Genomic DNA, 21,069 nt, shown 5'->3' on the forward strand with positions numbered 1-21,069 from the left:
TATTTTGTTTAGCTATTTCTGTTCAATATGACAAAAGAAGTGTGATTGCACACACATACACACGCACATTAAAAAAAAAGCTGGAATAGTAGCATGCCAGATTATGCTTTGTTGTGGGTTCTGTGTACAACAATCCCACGCTAGTTGGGAATTGTTGGCCTGGTTACATTAGGAACTAAGAATTCAAGTAAAGAAGTACAAAATTGCCATGAATGGAAGGAACTCTCAGGTTGCACAAACTGATTCATATTCCTGAAGGATTTTTAATTTGTAAAACATAGCAGACACTTGACAGGAGGGCACAGCCTCTTTAAAACTATGCTATTCAAACTAGCATACAGTTTTCATAGAGATTGATTAAAGTTGTAAAGATTTTGTATCAAAAGCGGCTCTGATTAAAGCTCACAGAGATACGACTCATTTGCATCCGTCTTGTAATCTCTCTCTCGCGCGGTGAAATTGTTGTTAATGCAGCAATAATATCAATGCAAACTATATTAATAACCATGGTGAGAGTGGTCGCCTCAATGTCACTTAATCAATGAAAACAAATCATGTACACCTCGCTATGATTATCTGGAGGAGTGTGAATATTAATATCTGGGCCTGAATCAATGCTGGGGTTGCATATGTTGCCTCCAGTGTTTACTCATGGTTAAGACATTTCTTTCTTTTTATATTTCCTCCTCATCCTCCAGATCAATCAATGAGGTGTTAAATAGAAATATGATCACAGTTATTAAAGTAATCCAACAACAAAACACTATAGCGATTGTATTGTTGTAAACTCTAAAGATGGGATGTTCAAATTTCAATTAACTTTGGTTTGTGTTTGCTGTTATTAATTAAGAGGGCTTGCAGAAGGACACAAAAGAGACAGGTTTATTGTCCCAGATTATGCTCATGAAAGTAGCATTAGTATGTAGCACAGCGTTAGCTAATTAACTGGTATGGGAGGCAAGACTTACACTGGAAACCTTTTTGATTCATAATAGCATTGGGCTATAAAAAAAAAAAACAGATTCTTTATTTCATTATTTGATAAGAAAGCCTTTAATGAAAATATCAGCCAGCAGCAGTACAAGTCCAAACACTACTTTTTAAAAACTCGCTTCGAGGTGGAGTGTTGCAGGCGATGAATTACCTCATGACTGCAGTTCATTAAATAAAATGTGAAACACACCTGGTGGGCTAATGGAGGTCAATAGAGGCGGCAGCAGGAGTGTAAGAGGACGTGGCAATCAAAGACAAAGCAGCATCTCAGACTGCTTAATGAAATGCCTGCTGCTAAGTGTTCGTGCAGCCAGACTCCCCCCCCCCTTCAGTGGGTCAGTGTTGTATCTCCGGGTGCAATCACAACATTCCTTCCCTCGGAGTCCAGAAGTTGTTTGAAATTCCAGCGGTAGCAGAATGCTTTAGGGGGTCAAACACACCAAATCTCCACACAATAACGGGCCAACTATCGGTTACATCTCTCACCTGTAATCACTGGCGTGCATTAAAAGCATCTCTTTTTTTCTGTTCTGCATACTTGACTGTGAATGCTTTTGAAACGAGTATAATGTCATCTGTGCCGCACATATCTGGCGCTTTTGTGCATCTATCCAGGCGGTGAATGGTCGGGCCTATCAGTTTCTCTCTGGAGGTGATGTATACGGTCTCTACAACAATGCTACAAACACATGAAGGCTATAACATGATGCCTGTTCCCGCTCTCTCTCTCTCTCTCTCCAGGGTTATTTGTGTTTGCTTTTTCGTTTTACATCTCACTATTTTTTTTTCCCCCGACTGCAAATGTGTAAAATTATGGCGTAACAACAAGAAAGGATACTGATGGGAGTCATGAGACCTCAAATTTCCATTACGAGATATCACCTTGACATTATCTTCAAGATTTAAAAGTTTTTATTCTTTGACGGTGATTTGTGCCAGATTATCCAGCGGGCTGTCAATCTGTATTACCCCTTCATTTACACACTGATGGTTTGAAGAATAAAGACACAGTGTTTAAATACATCTACACACTGAATAGACATTCTGCATCAGATGAGCAGCAGATACTGTCACTCTAATCTTTGAGCAATGTTGTCAACTTTACTATGTGGAAAAAAGAAGGAGAAAAAAACCAACTATCTTCACCGACGATGACTTCCAATCAGCGAAGTCGTGGTTTCAAACTTTCTTTTAATTGATGTTTCCATGCGTATGAGTCTCGGAACTTCCTTAAAATATTTTTTGTAACCCTTTAAGTTCAGATCTTTTTCTGAAGTTGTTATCGTATTCAGCAATGTATTCGAGAAAAAAAATCCATGTTTTCCTGCTTATAAAAGAAATATGTAGCATGCTTACAGCAGCACGGACCATCCAATGATATGACAACCACCCGTCAATCAAGTTTTGGGGTGTGCGAATGGAGTTGCGCAAAATGAGCCCTGAACATCATGATCCCTAGTCTAGGAGTCAGCGAGTAATTGAAGGCATTTTCATACTGGTCACCTAGCCGCTAATTTGCCCATCTTTTTTGTGGCTCAATCCGAAGTTTCAGACAAAGTGCGGCAAATTGGGAGTCAGTTTTAGCCTGGCAATTTTCCTCCTCCGAGGGTACACTTATTGCCGCTTCCACTGCCATGTGAATACAAGCCATCAATGTGCCGGCTCGGCGTGATGTAGGCAGAGGTGTCGACGCTGCAAACATAACGCTAGGCGGTTCTCCCGCATCAAACTCCTCTGAGAATGTCAACACTGACACTGCTGGCAGCCAGAGTGGCGAACTGCTGTTTTGAAACATACAAACTGTGACGGGCCAAAATATTCTTCCGACGCATCGTCACCTCAGCAAGATGAGCGCTCTGGGAGCCGCTGAGATCAGGAGCTGCTCACCATCACTGACGAGAGGACCGAGAGGAGGAACGAGATAACCACCGCACGGGGACTGTGAAGGATGGCTTACTGTATGAAAAGGTCACGGAGGAGCTTGGTCGACGTGGCTATCGCCGGATGACGGAACGTCACCAGCAAGCTGAAGACAGTGGCGGGGCTGAATATTATCCCATGTATATGTTGTACGCCACTGGTCACGCACAACTATGTGCTGCATGTCACGTCACATGTTTACGCCCACATAAGTGGTGGCTTTTTTGGAAAGAGAAATATTACACCTACATTTCACACAGACAAGACGGCAAATTCCCGCCTCTACCGGGCCGCAAATTTGGCGCATTCTCTGTCTAAAAAGGGCTGCAGTCTGTGGTTACCACATGCTTAAAGTATATTGACATTTTACTCCTGAAAACATGGCAGTTTGATATTCCTTTCAGTTGCTAACTAGTGGCTAAGATTGGAGACACAAGTGTCCATGCGTCGCCTATCGCAAATTTTTTGCTTTAAGCAAGTACATTTACACCTCAAAAAGTGGTGGTCATTAGTGCGTATGATCTTGCAGAACATGTAAGTCACATAAAATGATGTTTTTCAAAGACTTAACTTTCTGAAATAATTCAAAATGAAATGGAAAAATGAATTCTATTGGCTTTTGGTCAAGGGAAACCACAGTGATGCTAACTCAGGTTGGACTACAAATATATGTCATCCCTGTGGCTTGCAATCTAGCAAAAATGGTACGTCAGTGTGGCTTTGTTCGCAACCTCATACCCTGTTTTTTTCCCCTCAATTCCGTGTTTATGCCACTGGCTGTGAAGTAGCCATGTAGAGGAAAGCTGGATGTGTGACAGCTCCAGACTATGTCCAAGGTATTTTACACAGGACTTCTTCAGCAACTGGAGCACAAGATGGGCTTCATTTCTGTCTCTCTGTCCCTCCCTGACAGATTCTGCTATCCCATCAGTGTATACGTGTATCCCGTCAGGCGCCGCTTAACGTTATACGCTCTAGATCCGCCCACTTTTCAACATTCCAATCAAATTCCTTCTGTTTGAATGAGAAACGTGCTATTATACAGCATTCACTCTAGAAATACCATCTCAGCTGGACTTTAAGAAAGAATACAATTGAAAGAAAATTCAAAAATAAATGGATAATAACGATTATTGAATATGTCTTAAAGTTGTATAAAGGTTGAAGCTGCAAAAGCAGATATGTGAGCAGAGGAAGAGGCCATTTGAGTAATTGTCACGGGACACGAACTGGGCAAGTTAGTAAACTCTGTCCCACTTTATCAGGCATCTCCAGCATTGTCCGTAGGGAGTTAACTTTTAGACTGTTTACTGACTCAAAAGCCAGGCATGCATCTGAAGCCACATAGGCAAGATAATGTATCCAAGGCTACAAAAGCAGGCAAATCACTGTGCATTAAGACTGGACACACAATAGACAACAATGGCTTGCATAAACACTATTTAGAACTATTCACATGGCATTGAAGAGATGGGCGTCGACTCACTATTGCTGCAAAGCCGGCGCATTGTGCCGAGGTGAAAAGAAGTCTAATGAACAGGAAGCCTTATTTGAGAGAGCTGACAGTAACCATACAACAGACGCATTGTGCGCTTGCCACCAACCCTGTGGGTCTCTACATTAGGAGAAATGATGAGAAAGTAACCTGAAAAGACACAGTGGGCCCTTGGACCCACGTAAATGCAACCAGACAATAATGGGGGACACAAGCTGTCTCCACCTTTACCCCAAAGCTGCACGTTTACATGCACAGAACATCAACCGCTCTCATGGCCAAGGATAAAAGCACCCCCCCACCCCCACCCCTTTAGCCAGATGGAACTTTGAACTACATTTGGGTTAGTTTACCACCAAAGACTGCAATTTGGGCGCAGCAGCGGTTAAAATACATGTCATGCATTTTAAATTATATCAAACTCGGTAGGGAAAAGTTTAAGAGAAAAAGGGCCTCCTCCACACACACATTATGCCCCCTGCCTCAAGCTTCATCAATCTTCCACAAAGGGGTGACATCACCAATAAGCATAGCCTTTTATAGCTTTAAGCATTAAGCCTTATTTACTGATGAGATAAGCCCTTCGCTATTGTTTCGCCCTCCACTTCGCTTCTTTCTCTCTGCACTGAAGGATCTAACGGCACTTTTGGAAGGTGACAGAGCATGCCCGGGATTTGAGGCCAGAGTATGCAAGGCGTTTTCCTATTTGTTGGCTGTTCAAAGTGCCACATTAGCCAATTTAGTTCAAGGCAGCAGGGCTCCACTTTTCATGTGTCTCTAAGTTCCCTTAAAATGTGGCTTTTAAGTACAATTTCAATGAAAATTTTTGTTCTTTTGAAAAAAAAACACAGCCTGCAAAGTCTGCAAACATAGTCATCAATTGACCTGTAATTACTGTTTGTAGCACTATTAGCTGGCTGGTCCGGGATGGTCACTAAAGCTGCTGAGGCACCGTGATTCAGTGTGGTTGCTGGGAGGAACTTAAAGTGTTTCTCTTTGTTGTGTCAAGAAATAAGTACATTAAAAAAATGACTTTGGCTCCATTTTTACACTTTTACAAAGTCTGTCAAAGGAAAAAGTAGGTCTAACTAGGTGTTTGCAGCGATCTACAAAATATAGCATCCTATTTTTAACAAGATAAAAAGCCATTTTCTAACACACTGCATCCAATGTCACCATGTTTCTTAAAATTGTGCCATTTGTTGTTTGTTTTTCTTAGCGCTACACCAAGTCAGGCCTTGGGAACTTGTCATATACTCACTTTGTAGTCACTTTAGAAAGACGGAGCATAGCGACGTCTCTGGGGAATCGCTTCAGTCTCCCTCCCCGTCTCCCCACCACCACCACCACCACCCCATGTCACCAGCCAGGAACAAAGCCGCCATAGTCAATTCTCCTAATTTCACTGCAGCCTGTCGAAATCCTGTTCCCCCTTTTCTCCTTCTCTTCAACAAGTACTTTATACCAGGATCAGTCAGGTCTGAGTCGCCCACAAAAACCTGCGGCTCACGCTGCCGTCGTCTTTCAGCACCGGGTTTGACACTCCCAAACTCACTGCCATTCAGGTGCCTGCACCATACAATTTGTTTCCATTTGTCAAACAGCAGTATCCATCACAAAAGAAAACGCTGGCACAACAGAAAGTTTGTGAAAAAAAAAAAAACATTGTCTCCTCAATCAAAAAATGGCCATAAAAACCCACTTTGTTATTCTTCTTCCAATAAGAGAATATTTAACTGAATAGAAGTGGTATCCCAGCTTTAACATCAGCACTAGCGTATCACTTCTTTCTTAAAGTGAGGACGGGCTAACAACATTTCATTCACTGCCTCCACATTGTGCTGACTCTTATTTTGTGTTTTATTTCTTTGGGATTAAACTTCATTGTGTGGACAGCCAGGTTTCCCAGACATTGATTTATTAAAGCTATATCAGCACTATGTTGACGGCATTGCTATTTGCACACCTATTCAGATAATCCTATTTCTTAAAATGACGCCATTATTGAGCGACATAGCAAGGTATCTGGTTAATAATACTTATTGTGCAAACTTTGTAGTCGCCATTCTTGTTTTGGCTGTTATCGAGGGGAGAGCAGAGAGAATATTATGCTGACTCTGATGTAGATAGCGCCATGAGTATTCCTATTGTGGCAGCTGCTGTGTGGTGCAGTCCTCGATATGGGGTTTGAATGCTGTCAATGCTGTGTCAGGTGCATTAGCACCTCCGAGACCCGTGATGCTCCAGCTGCTGTGTGCCTGCGTCTCCCCGGGCTCTGGCCGACAGCCTGACATCCGACACAAAGTAATCACAGATCACAGCGTTTAATCACTGAAACAAGCACTCCAGAGGACCCCACTGTCAATATCCCACTCTCTCATTATCTGTTTGGATTGCACATCCACACTGTCAGATAAACAGAGTGGAAAATTAAGATTAAAAATATGGTAATTTCATTTCAGGCAGCAGGCTCCCCTCACTGGCCCATTATGCTATTGATTACCTCTGAATTCAATTTCTCTTTTCAATGTAAACTTTAATCTATTCGCAAGCTAACAATTCAACTCCCAAGGGGCTATTTGAGAGTAAGTAACCATTTAATATGACGCTGGCTCAAGATTCACTGGCTTTAATGAATTGTGTAAATCTCCCAGCTTTAAAGGGACTGGTGTCCCGCAGTTCACTACCCAAATCTGGGTCTGGTTAAATAACACCTTTTATACCCAGCTAAGTGTTTACTGAATCACCAGCGCTGTTCCTGCCTCTAACAAAGCGGAGGTAAACAGCTCTTTTATCGCTGAAGACATTAACTCTATCGTCATATTGCACGTTACATCAAAGCAAATAAATTGACCCCTTTATCATCGTGGAAGTGAATTTGAAACAAATTCACTTGAGTCAACTCAGTAATCACCGGGTTGTTTGTCGCAACCACTTAGCAATTTGTATCAGCGCTGCGAGAACCAGCAGAAACCGCCGGCCTGAGTCAAACATTCAGCAGATGGGATGAACAGCAGTGGGAGGAAATATGGGTCGAGAGCCAATGTAATGTTTTAGAAAACAAAATGTAGACAGTGAGGGAACCGTTTTATCATTTGTTTTTTATTGACTGTACATTACAGGTTACACTATAAAGTGCAAACTCACAGAATTACAGTGCCATCTAACAGAAAATACATGAACTGACCACTATTTCTTCACATCACATTGCAAGTGGGTGGCCCATAATGTGTTAGAATTATGTAGCGGCTCCACAGAACCAATGTAAAACAAAAAGAATACTTTTTCATTGTGGGGATTCCCTGGTCCATAACGCTGGCATTCAAAACACTACATTTCAGACCAAGGTGTTCATTAAGCTAATCCTAACAATCTCTGCACCCTTAAATTGGCTTGTGACATCCCCACGCAGCTGTCCATCCATCCATCCATCCATCCATTAATTTTCTTCCACTTATCCTGTTGAGGGTCACGGGGGGGGGGGGGGGGGGGGCGAGAGGCAGGGTTCACCCTGGACAGGCCGCCAGACCATCGCAGGGCCAACACATAGAGACAGACAACCATTCACACTCACAGTCACACTACGGTCAATTTCAACCCAGTCTCATGTCAAAACGTGACTAGGCTATGTTTGTCCACAGTGCAAAACGGTTTTCATTCCACCCGAGCAAAAGCAACACCTGATTCTACTTAAATCAACTAAGCTGTGTCCACACAGCTCATTTGTTGGATCAGGTGTTGCTTTTGCTTGGTTGGAATGAAAACCTGCAGCCACACCGGCCCTTAATGGACCAGTTTGGACACCCCTGATTTAGAGTATCAATCAGCCTCGTCCTCTCTTGATGTCTTTGGACTGTGGGAGGAAGCTGGAGTACTAGAGAGAACCCACACAGGAACAGGGAGAACATGCAGACTCCACACAGACAGATCCTGTGCCCAAACCGGGGCTTGAACCCAGAACCTTCTTGGTGTGAGGCGACAGCGCGTACCACTGCACCACCACGCCGCCCCTCATGCAGCCGTGAGAATACTAACTGAGCATGCTAAGCTAACTAGAATGTGGATTAACAGCTTAATTTATTTCTAGACTTTGAAAATGTTATCATACCAAAGGCATCAAACTCTGATTTAAATGTAATTTTATAGGATGTTGTGTGATGCTCAAAAGTATATACACAATGTTTTATAGCTTCAGTGTGACTAGGCTAGCTAAACGTAGCTCTTTGACACATTAGCAACTAATGCTAGTGCTCGTGGGTTTTAGCCTCCTTGCTAGCATGTCCACTTCCCATGCACAAGGTACAAGGTTCCAGCCCAGTGGCGGATGGTGCTTACACAGCGCAGCCTTCGTAAACATGTGACGGTTGTTTGTACTGTAATATCGCTCACTACCAGAAGATGGAGATAAATAAACCTTAATCATATACCTTTTTGTTGTTATGTTTTATTTAACCTTTACATTGAGATTAAAATCTCTTTTTCAACAGTGCGGTGGATCAAAAAAGCGTCAGTGTCAAACAGTACAAATGGACGGATACAACTGTGACAAACTGCAAATGGGTGAATATCATAGCCAGATAAATCAAGTCAAAGCCAGCAAAAAAAAATTAAAAAATAAACACAAAACTTTAAGCACAATTTGGAAAGTATTTTTAAAAGTTCACTAACCAGACAGTAACAGTTTCAAAAAGAAGATTTTGTTTATGTTGCACGTTAAAATTCAGTTTAAAACAACATTAGTTGCCACCCACAGCGCTACATTGTTCAACCAGAGATGTCATCTCTCCACACGATAAAAAGGATTCTGACTGACTTTCTGTTGACGTTGTTTCCACAGTGCTGCTATGCAGTATTAACAAATGTCGTCCCACCACTGCCACGTAATGCGACGTGTAAAGTTTGTGGTCATTCATGTATTTCATGTCCAACCATTAACATAAATTATTAATGCAGATTTGGAAATCAAGCAGTGAAAATAAACCAAAGCTTGTAAAAACTAAATTCAACATGATCACAAAGTGCTAAAAAGAGAAAGATGCTGATACATTTGAATCTCTCAGAAAAAAAAAAAATCCTTGAGAGGCATTGACCTTAAAAACAGTGTCTTTGTTCCTTGAGTTAGTCAGTGTCACTTCCAGTGCTTGAGGTAGACATTAAATCACATTGGTCGTAGTGCAGCAGGAAGACCATCTATTTCAAACAAGCTGGTCTGAAGAAGGCACAAGAATTAAACATATTTTCCGAAACAACCTTTTTCCAGATGAACTATTTGGAACAATAGTTTGTGCTAATAATTTATTGCACCAGGATAAACACATCTAATATGTGCACCCCTTTAAGCACCAGGATTGAAGCTCCCCAAGAGGCCTGAAGACACATAAATAAACGTCACAGGATGTAATCAATACGCAGCCGTGCAGTAATATGCTGTCAGTAAAGGCACAGCCGGGATCTCAATGACCTCAGATACTTGCCTGATCTCACACCAAAGGACTATGACAATCAAACGCAGCACATGCCACACTCGGCCTCCAGGGACTCACATTTGACTGTAGAATAAAAGAAACAGCTTCACGGTAGGACTCGATGGCCGAAGCAACGCTCCGAACCGTCAAAGAGACGTCTCAAAGATGACACAGATGTCCTTGCCACAGTGCACTCGCTTTTTGTTCATGTAAACCTGGAAACATATCAGGGAGGAAGTGTCACAGCAATACAAGCACCACAGTCCAATCTGAGCTCCGATCTGTTAAAAGGTGCGACAGATCCAGTCAGGGCCGGGTGAAGGGATTTGTCAGCCGCTCAAGCATGCCAAAGTGGCTTATTTAGCTTAATAAACAGATTCAAGGGAAAATATATCGAAGATAATCACCGAAATTATTTCTAGGCTGAATTTTCTCCGTGAACAGAGAGATGCGACACAATTCGGGGGGGGGGGGGGTGTCAGGGAAGTTATCAGTATGTCTGTTTGATTTCTTCATACAAAGAAGCTCTGACAGGCTGCCAATTTCAACAAGTTGGTGAAAAACAGGTGAAAACAGGTAGGCCGCCTCAGCGTGAGACATACCGTCTGCCCTGGGATTCTCTTTCAACAGGGACAAAGGAGCTCCTGGTTGATATCAGATTATTGAATGTATTTAAACTTGACTGACAACTATAGAAACTTGACACACAACATGTGGACCATCTCAGTATTTAATAAGTGGTGCTAGACAGTTATGGATGCTCCAGTAATCTGATCTAAGCAGAGCACCCTACAATAAAGAAAGAAAACCCAACTGTAAGGGCTTGAACAATGTCACTACCAATCCGCTACTGTGCAGGGTAAGACGATACCAAATAATACCAGTGTGCTGCTTCTTTGAAATCAGTATTTTACTCATTTCATTCCTCTGGCTGAGGAGATACAGTTCCGCTGATAAATTTGTGCAGGGGACAGAGAGAAAATGAAATGATGCCTACTTTTTCTTATTTCACAAAGACCTGTTTGAAGTTGCCATATGGTATCTGTAGTTCCAGACAGATGCACATAAAATGGAATTGAACAATGAATAGCCGGCTCTTATCTATTCAGTGTCTGAGGGGGGAAATACATCACAAATGAATTTCACAGGGAAAAATATGGACATTCTCTATTACAGTAATCCCCATAGAAAGTTTATCCTGAATCGCGATGAAGTTAAACCCAATATTTCGAAAGAGATATAGTGCAAAGAAAGCTGCTTTTCTGGAATCATCTCTAAAATGATCTTAAAATTACATTATGAGGAAAAAAAAGATTAGACGCAGGGTTTCTTTGATAATATCAGAGGATGTAAATCTACAAAGGGACATTATCTGTTGAAATTATGGTGCTGTAATACTCAAAGTAGCACTTTAAATTAAAATGGTAATCAAGCGTGTTTGCACTGTCAGGGATATGCACGGCTCCTGCTGCGTATTATTTTGGAGGTGGGCAGTCTAGTGTTAGTCTGGGATTAGACTGAACCATGGGGTTTAGTGACGGTCGCAGTCAAAGATGGGTGTGGTACCTGTTTGGCTGCGTGCAGCAGTGAGGCGGCCTCGGCTCTGCCTGTCTGTTGGACCATCTGGTAAAAGAGCCCATCCTGGTTCTGGAGCAGTACGTACGGCTCATCATACTCCTGGATCCTACCGGCATCCAGAACCTGCAATCACAAGCACAATGCTGTGTTTGTGTGTGCCACCTCCTGTATACTTTACTTAAGGAAAAACTAACATATCAGCTGTTTCACTGCTGAGTGGAGAAGCTCTGCGTACATCAGAACCGTCTATTTTAAGTGAGTCATGATGACAATGAGCTCAGCCTGTTAGCAGTGTGAAAGTCTATTGCGCTGATTCTGACAGACAGCAGATCAGTAGGTGATCTGTGTATTTATCCTCGGCAGCTCAGGGGTGGTCCTCAGTCAAATCCAGCAATCACACCTCTTGAAAATCACCATCATCTCTATGTCATTACATGCTATTTAACCACATAAAGAGTAGTGCCACTTCAAGCCGTTTGGGAGGGGCTTATATCACAGACAAATTTTAACAACTTGCATTGATAATGGCTAGTTTGTTATAGTTAAAGAGAGTGTTGAGTATGAAAGGGCTGCAGTTTAGGAGCAGGATTCAAGGAGATGGGAGTCTTGGAAAAAATTTGCACAAGACCACTCAGGATGCTCCTGATTTAGTTCTCCCAACGTGAATAACAATCTGGGGGCATTTAACACGAGTGCAGGTGTGAAACAGTCCCTGCTGTTTGATATTTGGCTTTTCTCTGAATCCCTCTCAGTAACCGAGCCTCCACTAGGTCGTGCCCTGTCCTCCACAGACTCTTAACAAATGCTGCCACCAATGGCACTAATTGGCACCTCTGCAGGCAGTAGCAGGGAAGGGCAAAAGATCAAGTGGCACGAGCTCCAGCTCAATGAGAGGGGATGCTGTGAGGGAGAAATCAGCCCAGCTGTTGCAAAACATGGCCAGTGAATTGAAGCTCGGTCGAAATTATGTTGCAGGCTCTTGTAAGAGACAGAAGAGGTGTTTAAGGTCTCGGGTAGAGTGTGTCTGAGATGTTTTACTGTCATTCACGGCCTGTTTGATTTAAGGTGGGTGAGAGGGAGCAGGTAGCTTTTTGCATTCTGTTGAAAAGTTATACAATGTCTCCCCCGTGATTCCTTAAAGCGATACTCCACCTAAAAAAAAGATCATTTATTTATCAGTTACTAAGTGTTTGATGTACTTAATTCAGGAATTTTTTTTAACCCCTGCATGACCTCTTAGTGAACCAAGAAGTTTAAAAAGGCTAGTAATATACTTGTTGCTGCTAATGGAGACCAATGATTAACAATAGCAAAACTAGGCAAAATATCAGTTTACAAACTCTCAAATGCAACATAAAATCCAAGTTTTCTTTAACCAGAAACTGTTCTTCTATCTCATTCACAGGCCATGACCCACCATGTGAAGATCTGCTAGCTGAGTCTGAGCCTTAAAGTGCAGCGCTAAAACTGTTTTAATGAGGCAGCTTTAAGTTCAAATCAATTTATTGTGAAGTATTGAAGCATACAGATGGATAAGTAAGACTTGGATCATACCAGAAGATGTGTTTGAGAGATGTAAACATTTGTTTTTATATAGTTTTGCAGTCGTTAATCTTTCATCTCCAGTACTTTCTAGAAACTAGCGTGAGGCTAGCGTTTTCTGAATTCTCGGTTCACCAAGAAGTCATGCAGGGGTATAAACTTCTTAATGTATTCACAACGTGTAACGGCGAGTAATTGATAAACAAATGACAATTTTTGGGTGAAGTATGGCTTTAAGGGGATCTGTCTTTTACAATACCGACTTAAGTGTCGCACAATGGAAAGTTTCTGTGTCTTTACTTACCAGTATTCTGTCACAGTCAATGATAGTGTTGAGCCTGTGAGCAATCGTGAGGACTGTGCACTCTTGAAACTTGTCCCGGATAGTCTGCTGGATGAGGCTGTCAGTTCTAAAGGAGCAGAGAACACAACACCTGAGCCCAAAAAAACACTCTTCCTATAAAGCCTTGGGCAGGGATTTTACTCAGCCGAGAACAACGGCTCATCAGCAGCACGGTATGTGCAGCAGTAGACTGAATAAATAAAAGGATCTCAGAGCTTGTTTAATGTTTTATTGTTTTTTTGTGTGTTTGCTAAAAGAAAGCCAGCGCTACTTTTGGTTTGGCACGCACTTTAAATGATTAACCCGCTGATAATTCTTCTGGTGGCTAAACACTCAACATGTTTACCATCAGTGTTTGAGTTCACTTTTGTTCTTGTTCATGTTGCTCTGGACCTGCTCCATATAAAAAGAGATAACTTTCACGAGAAGTTGGTATTATTCACCGAGCGTCACAGTTACTGTAGAGCGAGAACGACATTTTGTTGCCGCAAAAAAACGAGTCGTTTCCCCGTTCTGATTCAATTTTGGCAACGAGATATGTTTTTTCATGCTTTTATGACTTAGCGACCACAATTCATTCCTTTGTTTTAATTCATGTCAGATCATAGAGGACAAGTTATATTTTATCTTTGGTCACAATATATTTCTCTCTCTATCTATGGCCACACAAGGGCTCCGTTCTACACCAATAAAACGGATTTTAATTCAGTTTATCTTTGTTCTGGTTGCCATTCAGTGGGGTTTGATTCATCCAATCTTGAGTCGCTCTAATTCATAGTAAACAAAGTACAATTGGCCTGGCTTCCTCTCACATTCAGAGTAAATGGTGTATTTGTAGACACAAGCCTCCTCTGACCTGGGGTCCACATTAGCTGTGGCCTCATCAATGATGAGGACACGGTTCCTCCGGAGGATGGCTCTAGCCAGACACACCAGCTGCCTCTGGCCCATGCTGAAGTTAGAGCCCGACTCAGTCAGCACTGTCTCCAGCTTATTAGGCAGTTCCTCCACCGCGGCCTTCATCTGCACCTGCAGAGAGGCAGAGCAGAGCCCCAACCCTTCATTACTCCTGCATAAAGGCTTCCTGAGGGGATGTCTTTAAAGAACCATCCAAACACACCCATTAACCGCCTGGCACAATGCAGGGCCAGGTCCACTGATGACCTTGGCCAGTGCTCTCTTGTGGCCAGCCTCTAGCTTTAATCCAGGCCACCAAACCCATTCAGAGGCAGGACCAGGAGCTGAAGCCCTTCACTGTGGGGGGAGCCTTCATCCTGATTGGCCTGACTGCCCAAACACATCTCCCCCAGCACTTTCAATGGTTCCCAGTTACAAGCCGCACATTGAGCTGGGCCCCATGGCCCTAATGGGATTTCCCCCCATGACTTGTGGCGAGCAGGGAGGCTGAATGGCAGCATTGTACAGAAGGACAGAGGGATCCCCCCTGGGCCGGCAATGGGGAATCATTCAGAGCCAGGCTGGAGTACCTCTTGGAGTGCATTCCACAGGTCCTCATCTGTGTGCTGCCTGAAAGGGTCCAGATTCTTCCTCATGGTGCCCGTGAAGAGAACTGGGTCCTGTGGATAGATGGATATAGAAAGAGAAGGCCGTGGCCAGTTAAGATAATGACAAGGGGGAAGATGTATGAAAGGGTTAAGACAGGCTTTATAGAGCACCGCTACGCAATGTGTGAGGAGAAGATGTTCACAAAGGGCTTGCTACACTCAGGAGCTCTATTCAACGCTTTAGTCAACCATGTTTCAATAAATTGATCTTTTTATTTTAAGAAAATGGTTGTTGATGGTGCATAAAGTTACAGTACAAATTCAATAACATCAAAAAGTCTGCCAGACTGTAAAGCTTTATGCAGTCATGTGGCGGGTTACTGAGCTCATGAAAGGACACCCTCAGGTCTGAGATGGTCAGGATAACTCAGATATGCATCGATGGGGAGCCACACACCTGTAGCAACAAACACCGCTCTTTATTACAGAGAAAAGAGTGCTGCCAATCATCCAGGCCGGTGTAGATAAAGCATCTAGATTAGGTTTTGAAACTGAATTCATAAATGGTTCCAATGGTCATCTGAGAAATGAGCCAATCAAGAGTAAAGCAATAACCATCGTAAAGCATTACAGTCAGGCGATGCGATAAATCCAGTTTACTCAAAATAGTAATCTGACCTCATATCAAGATTAAAAAAAAAATGTTCACCTGGCAACTGTGAGATTAGATAGAACATTATGGTTTTAAAAGGCAGAGTGTCGTGTGTTAAGGTTACGGATCTACTGGTGTGGCTGACTCACCATCCACTCTCTGGTGTGTGTATAGTGCACATATACAAATAAAAAACTGTGTCCTCAACCAAACTACATTTAGGTCACAAGACCCAAGACTAACTACTCAATTTCAATCCTGGGAAGAAAAAAATAAATAAATAAAGCTTTCTGAAGTTTATCCCTGCTACCTGTGCCTTCAAAAATGTTCCACCTCTTTACTTCCAATGAGCTTTTCCCTCTGTCACCAAAACAGCACAGTGTCATTAAGCCAGCTGAAGTCCCAATTCAAACTAGTTTTGTGACACACTTTAATTGAGGATTCAATGTTCGCTGGGGAAAAACTGCTTTCAAGCACAGCTTTCCATACACCGATTATGTGCTCCACCAATTCTAAGCCCTCTGTTTGCCTCAGAATTCATTTTTTTTACTAAGTCATGCCTGGGAATTCAATAGAATCAGAAATGGATCCCTTTTTTAATGCCATATGCAAATAAAAGCTTATCATAATCAAATCTGTGGGTGGAGAAGAATGAAACTCCTCACCACCAATGTATAGTTTACATATCGCACTCTCGACATTCCACACGAAAAGGCAACTAGTAATTTATATCGTCTTTTTTTCCCCTTGTGAAAGGCTGTCTGAATATCTGTTATCTCTAGCAGAAGAGTAAAAAAAAAAAAAAAAAAAGCTTAAAGAAGAGACTTGTATAAGTTTGTTAAACAGTACTCTTCTGAATACTGGAGAGACTTCACATCATGAAAGCATGCAGTTAAATTAACCTGCCACTTTCCCTCCAGGAGAGTAAACAAAATCACATCAAACACACATCACATCCATCTCAAACTAGCTCGGACGAGGAAGTTTAACTTTATCTCAAGCGGTAGCACTGCCAGGAACCTATCCAATCCACAGAAAAGTATTAATGAAACTGTTTTGGGCATATTGGCTGCACCCTAGAAATGTTTGAGATTTGGGCTAAGTGATGGTGTACAAGGGGACTCTGACTGTGAGGATGGGGGAGACTTCTTCTAAGCAGCTTTCCCATGTTTGGGGGGTAGAGGGCTAATCCTCTGTCAGGGATGGGGAACTGCTCTCTTCACAGTGCAGGCCGTGGGAGTCTTCTCCCCTCCCTCTGCTCGGCTGACACTCACCCGCAGGCTGGCATTTTCTTAATGCTGTATCAGTTTCAACAAGCGGAAATAAAGTTAAACTGTCTCAAGGCATCCGTTTGTCTCACTTTCAGAAATCCCCTGAGTGACAACTGTAATTCTCCTCACTTGTTTTAGCTTTTTAAAGGCAAGGTGTGCAAAAAAAAAAAAAAAAAGAGTGTATTTTGGCATTTCTCAATCATGAGGAAACCTTTTAGAACTTTCAGAAATAAGACATGTCTTGTTTTGAATCGAGATTTGATCTAGTGGTTACTTTATGCTGTTTTCAATGCTCACCTGAGGGATGATTGACATTTTCTGGCGAAGGGTGTGCAGACCGATCTCAGACGTCAGAAATCCATCTATCATTATTCTTCCTTCAGGTTCTGCCAGCCGGAACAAGGCAGAGATCAGAGTGCTTTTGCCAGCGCCGGTGCGTCCAACAATGCCAACCTTCAAGGGGGAGACAGGTACTTATTTTATACACCTGAAAATTCCAGAAATACGCTAAATCTTTTATGTTCCTTAAGAAAATAAATAACAGAGTGGTCATGTCATAAGTCAGTGTCTTTGTTTGAACACATTAGCAGGAAAAACACCCAGGTACTCCTCTGTCAAGGAGGATGTGTAAAAAACTACTGGGCTAATTTTCACTGAACTTAGTGGAAGAGAGTCGCGCGAGCCAAGGAAAAACTCAATGCGTTTTCTGTTCAGATCTTTTTTAAAATAGCAGAAAACAGCATTTCTTTAAACTGGCCTTGGCGAAGGTAGAAACTCTTCTGTGCCCTTCTATATACTGAATGTTAAAAGGGTCTGACGAGCTTTTATGAGATAAGTGTCACGGTTTTATAAGTTTTAAATCAAGACAGCTATGATGTTCTATTTAGAGTTCATTTCACTGTCCAACAAGTTCAAACATCGTACATGCCAATGTCTCAGGATCTGAGAGTCTCTCACCTTCAAACAGCTGAAGACACTGAATGAGGCTCTTCAGTCTTTAAACTCCTGCTTTGAATGCAAGGAGGCTGAACTAAAAGGTATCAATGCTGCTTGCCGTTACTGCGGTGTTCATATTGCCACTTGTATTCAGTGCCTATTGATACACGACACTTGTATACTCAAATAACACATTCACTACTGTTTGAGTGTCTTGTTCAATGCCGAGTGTCACAACTCACCCCTAAGAGACAGCAGTAAACGTGAAAAATACCACCTCTCAGTTGCCTGAAACCCTGAGGTGAGAGTGACCTCGACCTTGACCACCAAACGTCCCAGTGGATGTGTGTACCAAACTTGTTTCTCTCAAGAATTCCTCAGATTTCATGAAAACAAGAGCGAACTTAGACGACCTGGAAACACACCCGCACATGTCACCAGATAAACTTCATGATATTGAATGTGACAAGAAAAGTGTTTTTTTTGGGGGGGTATTTGTGGTCACACAGGCTTTGACTTTTGACCTTTTTCAATATTAAAAGTTATATTGTCACTACTTTTACTTGAAATTTTGTTAGAATTATTTGCATATGAATTTGGAAAGATACGACTGGAAACATTTAGGAGCAGGTACATTGACCATTAAATCTTTAGCTGCCAGAACGTAATAACTTAGTCATTAAGAGGAAGTTTGTGTTTTATTTGAAGAGATGTAGTGACCTTTGACCCCTCAAAATCTAATCAGTTCAAGCTTGAATTTCAGTGGACATTTGAAGAATTCTTGAGGAAGACGTTCCTGGGATTTCAAATCTCTATGGAGCCTTGTCATCACACCGAAGTCGACTTTTAACCTTTTGGATATTAAATGTCGTCAATTCATCATGAGTGCAAAATTTTGTCAGAATTATGAGCGTATGAATTCTGGAGCTATGACCACAAAAAATTTAAATTAAACTACAAACATGGATTAACATCATCCTGAAGTGCCACTTCATGCTTCTTTTTGAAGAAATTTCGTGACCTTTGACCACCAAAAGCGAATCCGCTCATCCTTAAGTTCCAGTGGACGTTTGTACCAAATTTGAAGAAATTCCCTTGAGGTGTTCAGGATGGGCAGAGTGACGGACAATGCTGACACAGAACACCTTCGGTCTGCGGTTGCTGCATGACAAAGGTGTCAGCGATGGCTCCACTAGGAGGTTTGTCACTGGTTCCACTGAATTGGTCTGCCGCTGATGACACACACTGCTGACTGCCAACACGTAGGTTTGTCATGCGCCATCATACAGCCAATGGGCAAGCTTTTGTGTAGACAGGGTTTACTGAGAATATTGCTACATAACAAGGGACTGCTGCGTGAGTGTGTGTGCGTGCGCGCACGCTTTATGACATGCCACACACAGAAGGGAGGGGAACACAATGCTATTTTTTCCTCCCTCTCTCTTGCTAGTTAGAGGGAGGGAAGAGAGAGTGACCTGACTGAAATCTAAATATTACCGGACACACAGGATGAGGTTTGTCTGTACCACTTAGAAAATCCCCTGATGTACTGTTGTGGTGAGCTTTCAGACAGTTATAGACACTTTCCCACTAAACTTTACTTGATTTTGGCACGAAATTCGTTCTACTAAACTCAGTGCCCTCAGTGTAACTGATCATCTTTGCAACGTCATGAATTTTCAATGACACGGGCGCTCGTACTAGAGGGCACTAAGAGAGTCCTTACATCCTCGAAGGTGAATTCAGTGAACAAACCCAATGACGGAATTTTAATGTTTGTTTTTCCTTGGCCCCATGCTGCACCCCTCAATCAAATACGGTGAAAATCTGCCTGGTAGTTTTTACTTAACACTGCTAACAGACAAGCAGCGCTGGAAATCTACAGCGTATCAAAGGGTAAGCCTGATCTCATCTTTCATTGAGAACCAGACAGAGGAAGGTCAGCACCTCCTGAGGTTGCCATTTATTACCTCAACCCAAGGGTGTCATGCCATCACCAGCTTTGGTTTCTATATTAGAAGGATAACTCAGGTACTGTCCAAACATTTTTCACCTGTTTGAAAACCCAAGCCAGCTGATTGGAGCTTCTAGCTCATGTAGAGGATATGAGTATATTTAGCGAGGGATGAATGGAACAGATCTGTGCGTTGTAGATGTAAGTCTCCTGGTGAAAGGCTATCAGGGGAACTGACAGGATGCACAAAGCCTTGCACCCCCATGGCGTGCGACAGAGATCCCTCCCATGGGCTGTCAAAGCCAGAACCTCTACACTTATCAACCCATTCATTGTGAAATCAGCCACCCTGGCCAACCATAGCCATGCAAAATACACCCCCTGCATTAAACAAAACTCCAATCATCCTCAACCATCTCCCTCTGCCTTCCTTCCTTTCTTTCCTTTTTCTCCCTTAGCCTCCTCTCTCTCTCTCTCTCTTAAAGTGAATAAACAGTTGTCACCGTCAGGTAGCTCAAAATGCAAATTGAGAACTAACGGATCCACTTGAACAGTCTTAATTACAAGATATGTATTCCATGAATCACAAATGGTATAGTCCTGAAGAATCAGCAGCACAATATGGTGTCCCTTTAATAATTGATTTGAGAATAATGCCACGTCAAAAAGACTCACATCACACCTTCTACACGGGCTGCATATCAACCTGCGTGAGGGGCTGTGCACACCACTAGATCCCTGGATGATCTTACAGACGGAAACCATGCCTCAAAATAGAGAATACAACTTAGAACAGTGTGTAGACCTCATTCCTTTGTAGCCTGCAGAGGAGGATTTTTTTTCCCCTCTTGATTAATTTGCCTGCACAGGAGTAAACACGCACATGTAGGAATAAAGTCAAGAACCTTTTCTCTGGATGTGAAGACAACAGTGAGGTTCTTGAGGACCAGAGGCCCACTGGCGCTGTAGGAGAAGCTGACTCTGTCAAAGGTGATGGAGCCGGACTTGGGCCAATCGTGAGGAGGCTTTTTGTCGGTTTCCCAGGGGGCTTCACTCTCCAACTCTGCATACTCAACCACTCTCTCCACTGATGTCATCTACCAGACATACAAGCACACATTTCATGTACTGTAACATAATTCTGGTTTAGGAATAAGTTCGGATCACTTGGCAAGCTCTTAATGGAGTAAGACTAAAGAACCATGAGAGACTAGGTTAGGTTCTGGGCTAGAGTCCAGGTAATACTGCCCCTCTTGTTATTCCATCATGGAGTCTTTTCAACAGGTGATTGTTTGTTTTAATGGTCAAACATAGTACCTACCTTTCCAAACAATCTGCACCCGCATTAAATAAATACTTCTGCTGGTGAATGTAATGACATTTCCTACAGGCATCCCTGAGTCATTGCATTTTTG

The 21,069-nt window shown here is 42.4% G+C and overlaps 1 protein-coding gene across 1 annotated transcript in view; it reads right to left on the reverse strand.

The window, feature by feature from the left end:
* Nucleotides 1-7,495: 7,495 nt before the first annotated feature.
* LOC147252314 (ATP-binding cassette sub-family C member 4-like) overlaps nucleotides 7,496-21,069 on the reverse strand; it is a 41,756-nt gene continuing 28,182 nt past the window's right edge. Inside the window, exons 25-31 of the mRNA XM_086220574.1 lie at nucleotides 20,560-20,751; nucleotides 17,062-17,217; nucleotides 14,824-14,913; nucleotides 14,193-14,365; nucleotides 13,298-13,403; nucleotides 11,440-11,574; nucleotides 7,496-10,088 (exon numbers count right to left, since the gene is read on the reverse strand). Of these exons, the coding sequence (XP_086076700.1) occupies nucleotides 10,020-10,088; nucleotides 11,440-11,574; nucleotides 13,298-13,403; nucleotides 14,193-14,365; nucleotides 14,824-14,913; nucleotides 17,062-17,217; nucleotides 20,560-20,751 (921 nt within the window). The 3' untranslated portion in view covers nucleotides 7,496-10,019. The remainder of the gene's footprint in view (nucleotides 10,089-11,439; nucleotides 11,575-13,297; nucleotides 13,404-14,192; nucleotides 14,366-14,823; nucleotides 14,914-17,061; nucleotides 17,218-20,559; nucleotides 20,752-21,069) is intronic.

Source organism: Aulostomus chinensis, chromosome 12 (assembly GCF_037954235.1).
Source record: "Aulostomus chinensis isolate RoL2024-O1b breed Wild chromosome 12, RoL_Achi_v1.0, whole genome shotgun sequence".
Taxonomy (NCBI): Eukaryota; Metazoa; Chordata; class Actinopteri; order Syngnathiformes; family Aulostomidae; genus Aulostomus; species Aulostomus chinensis.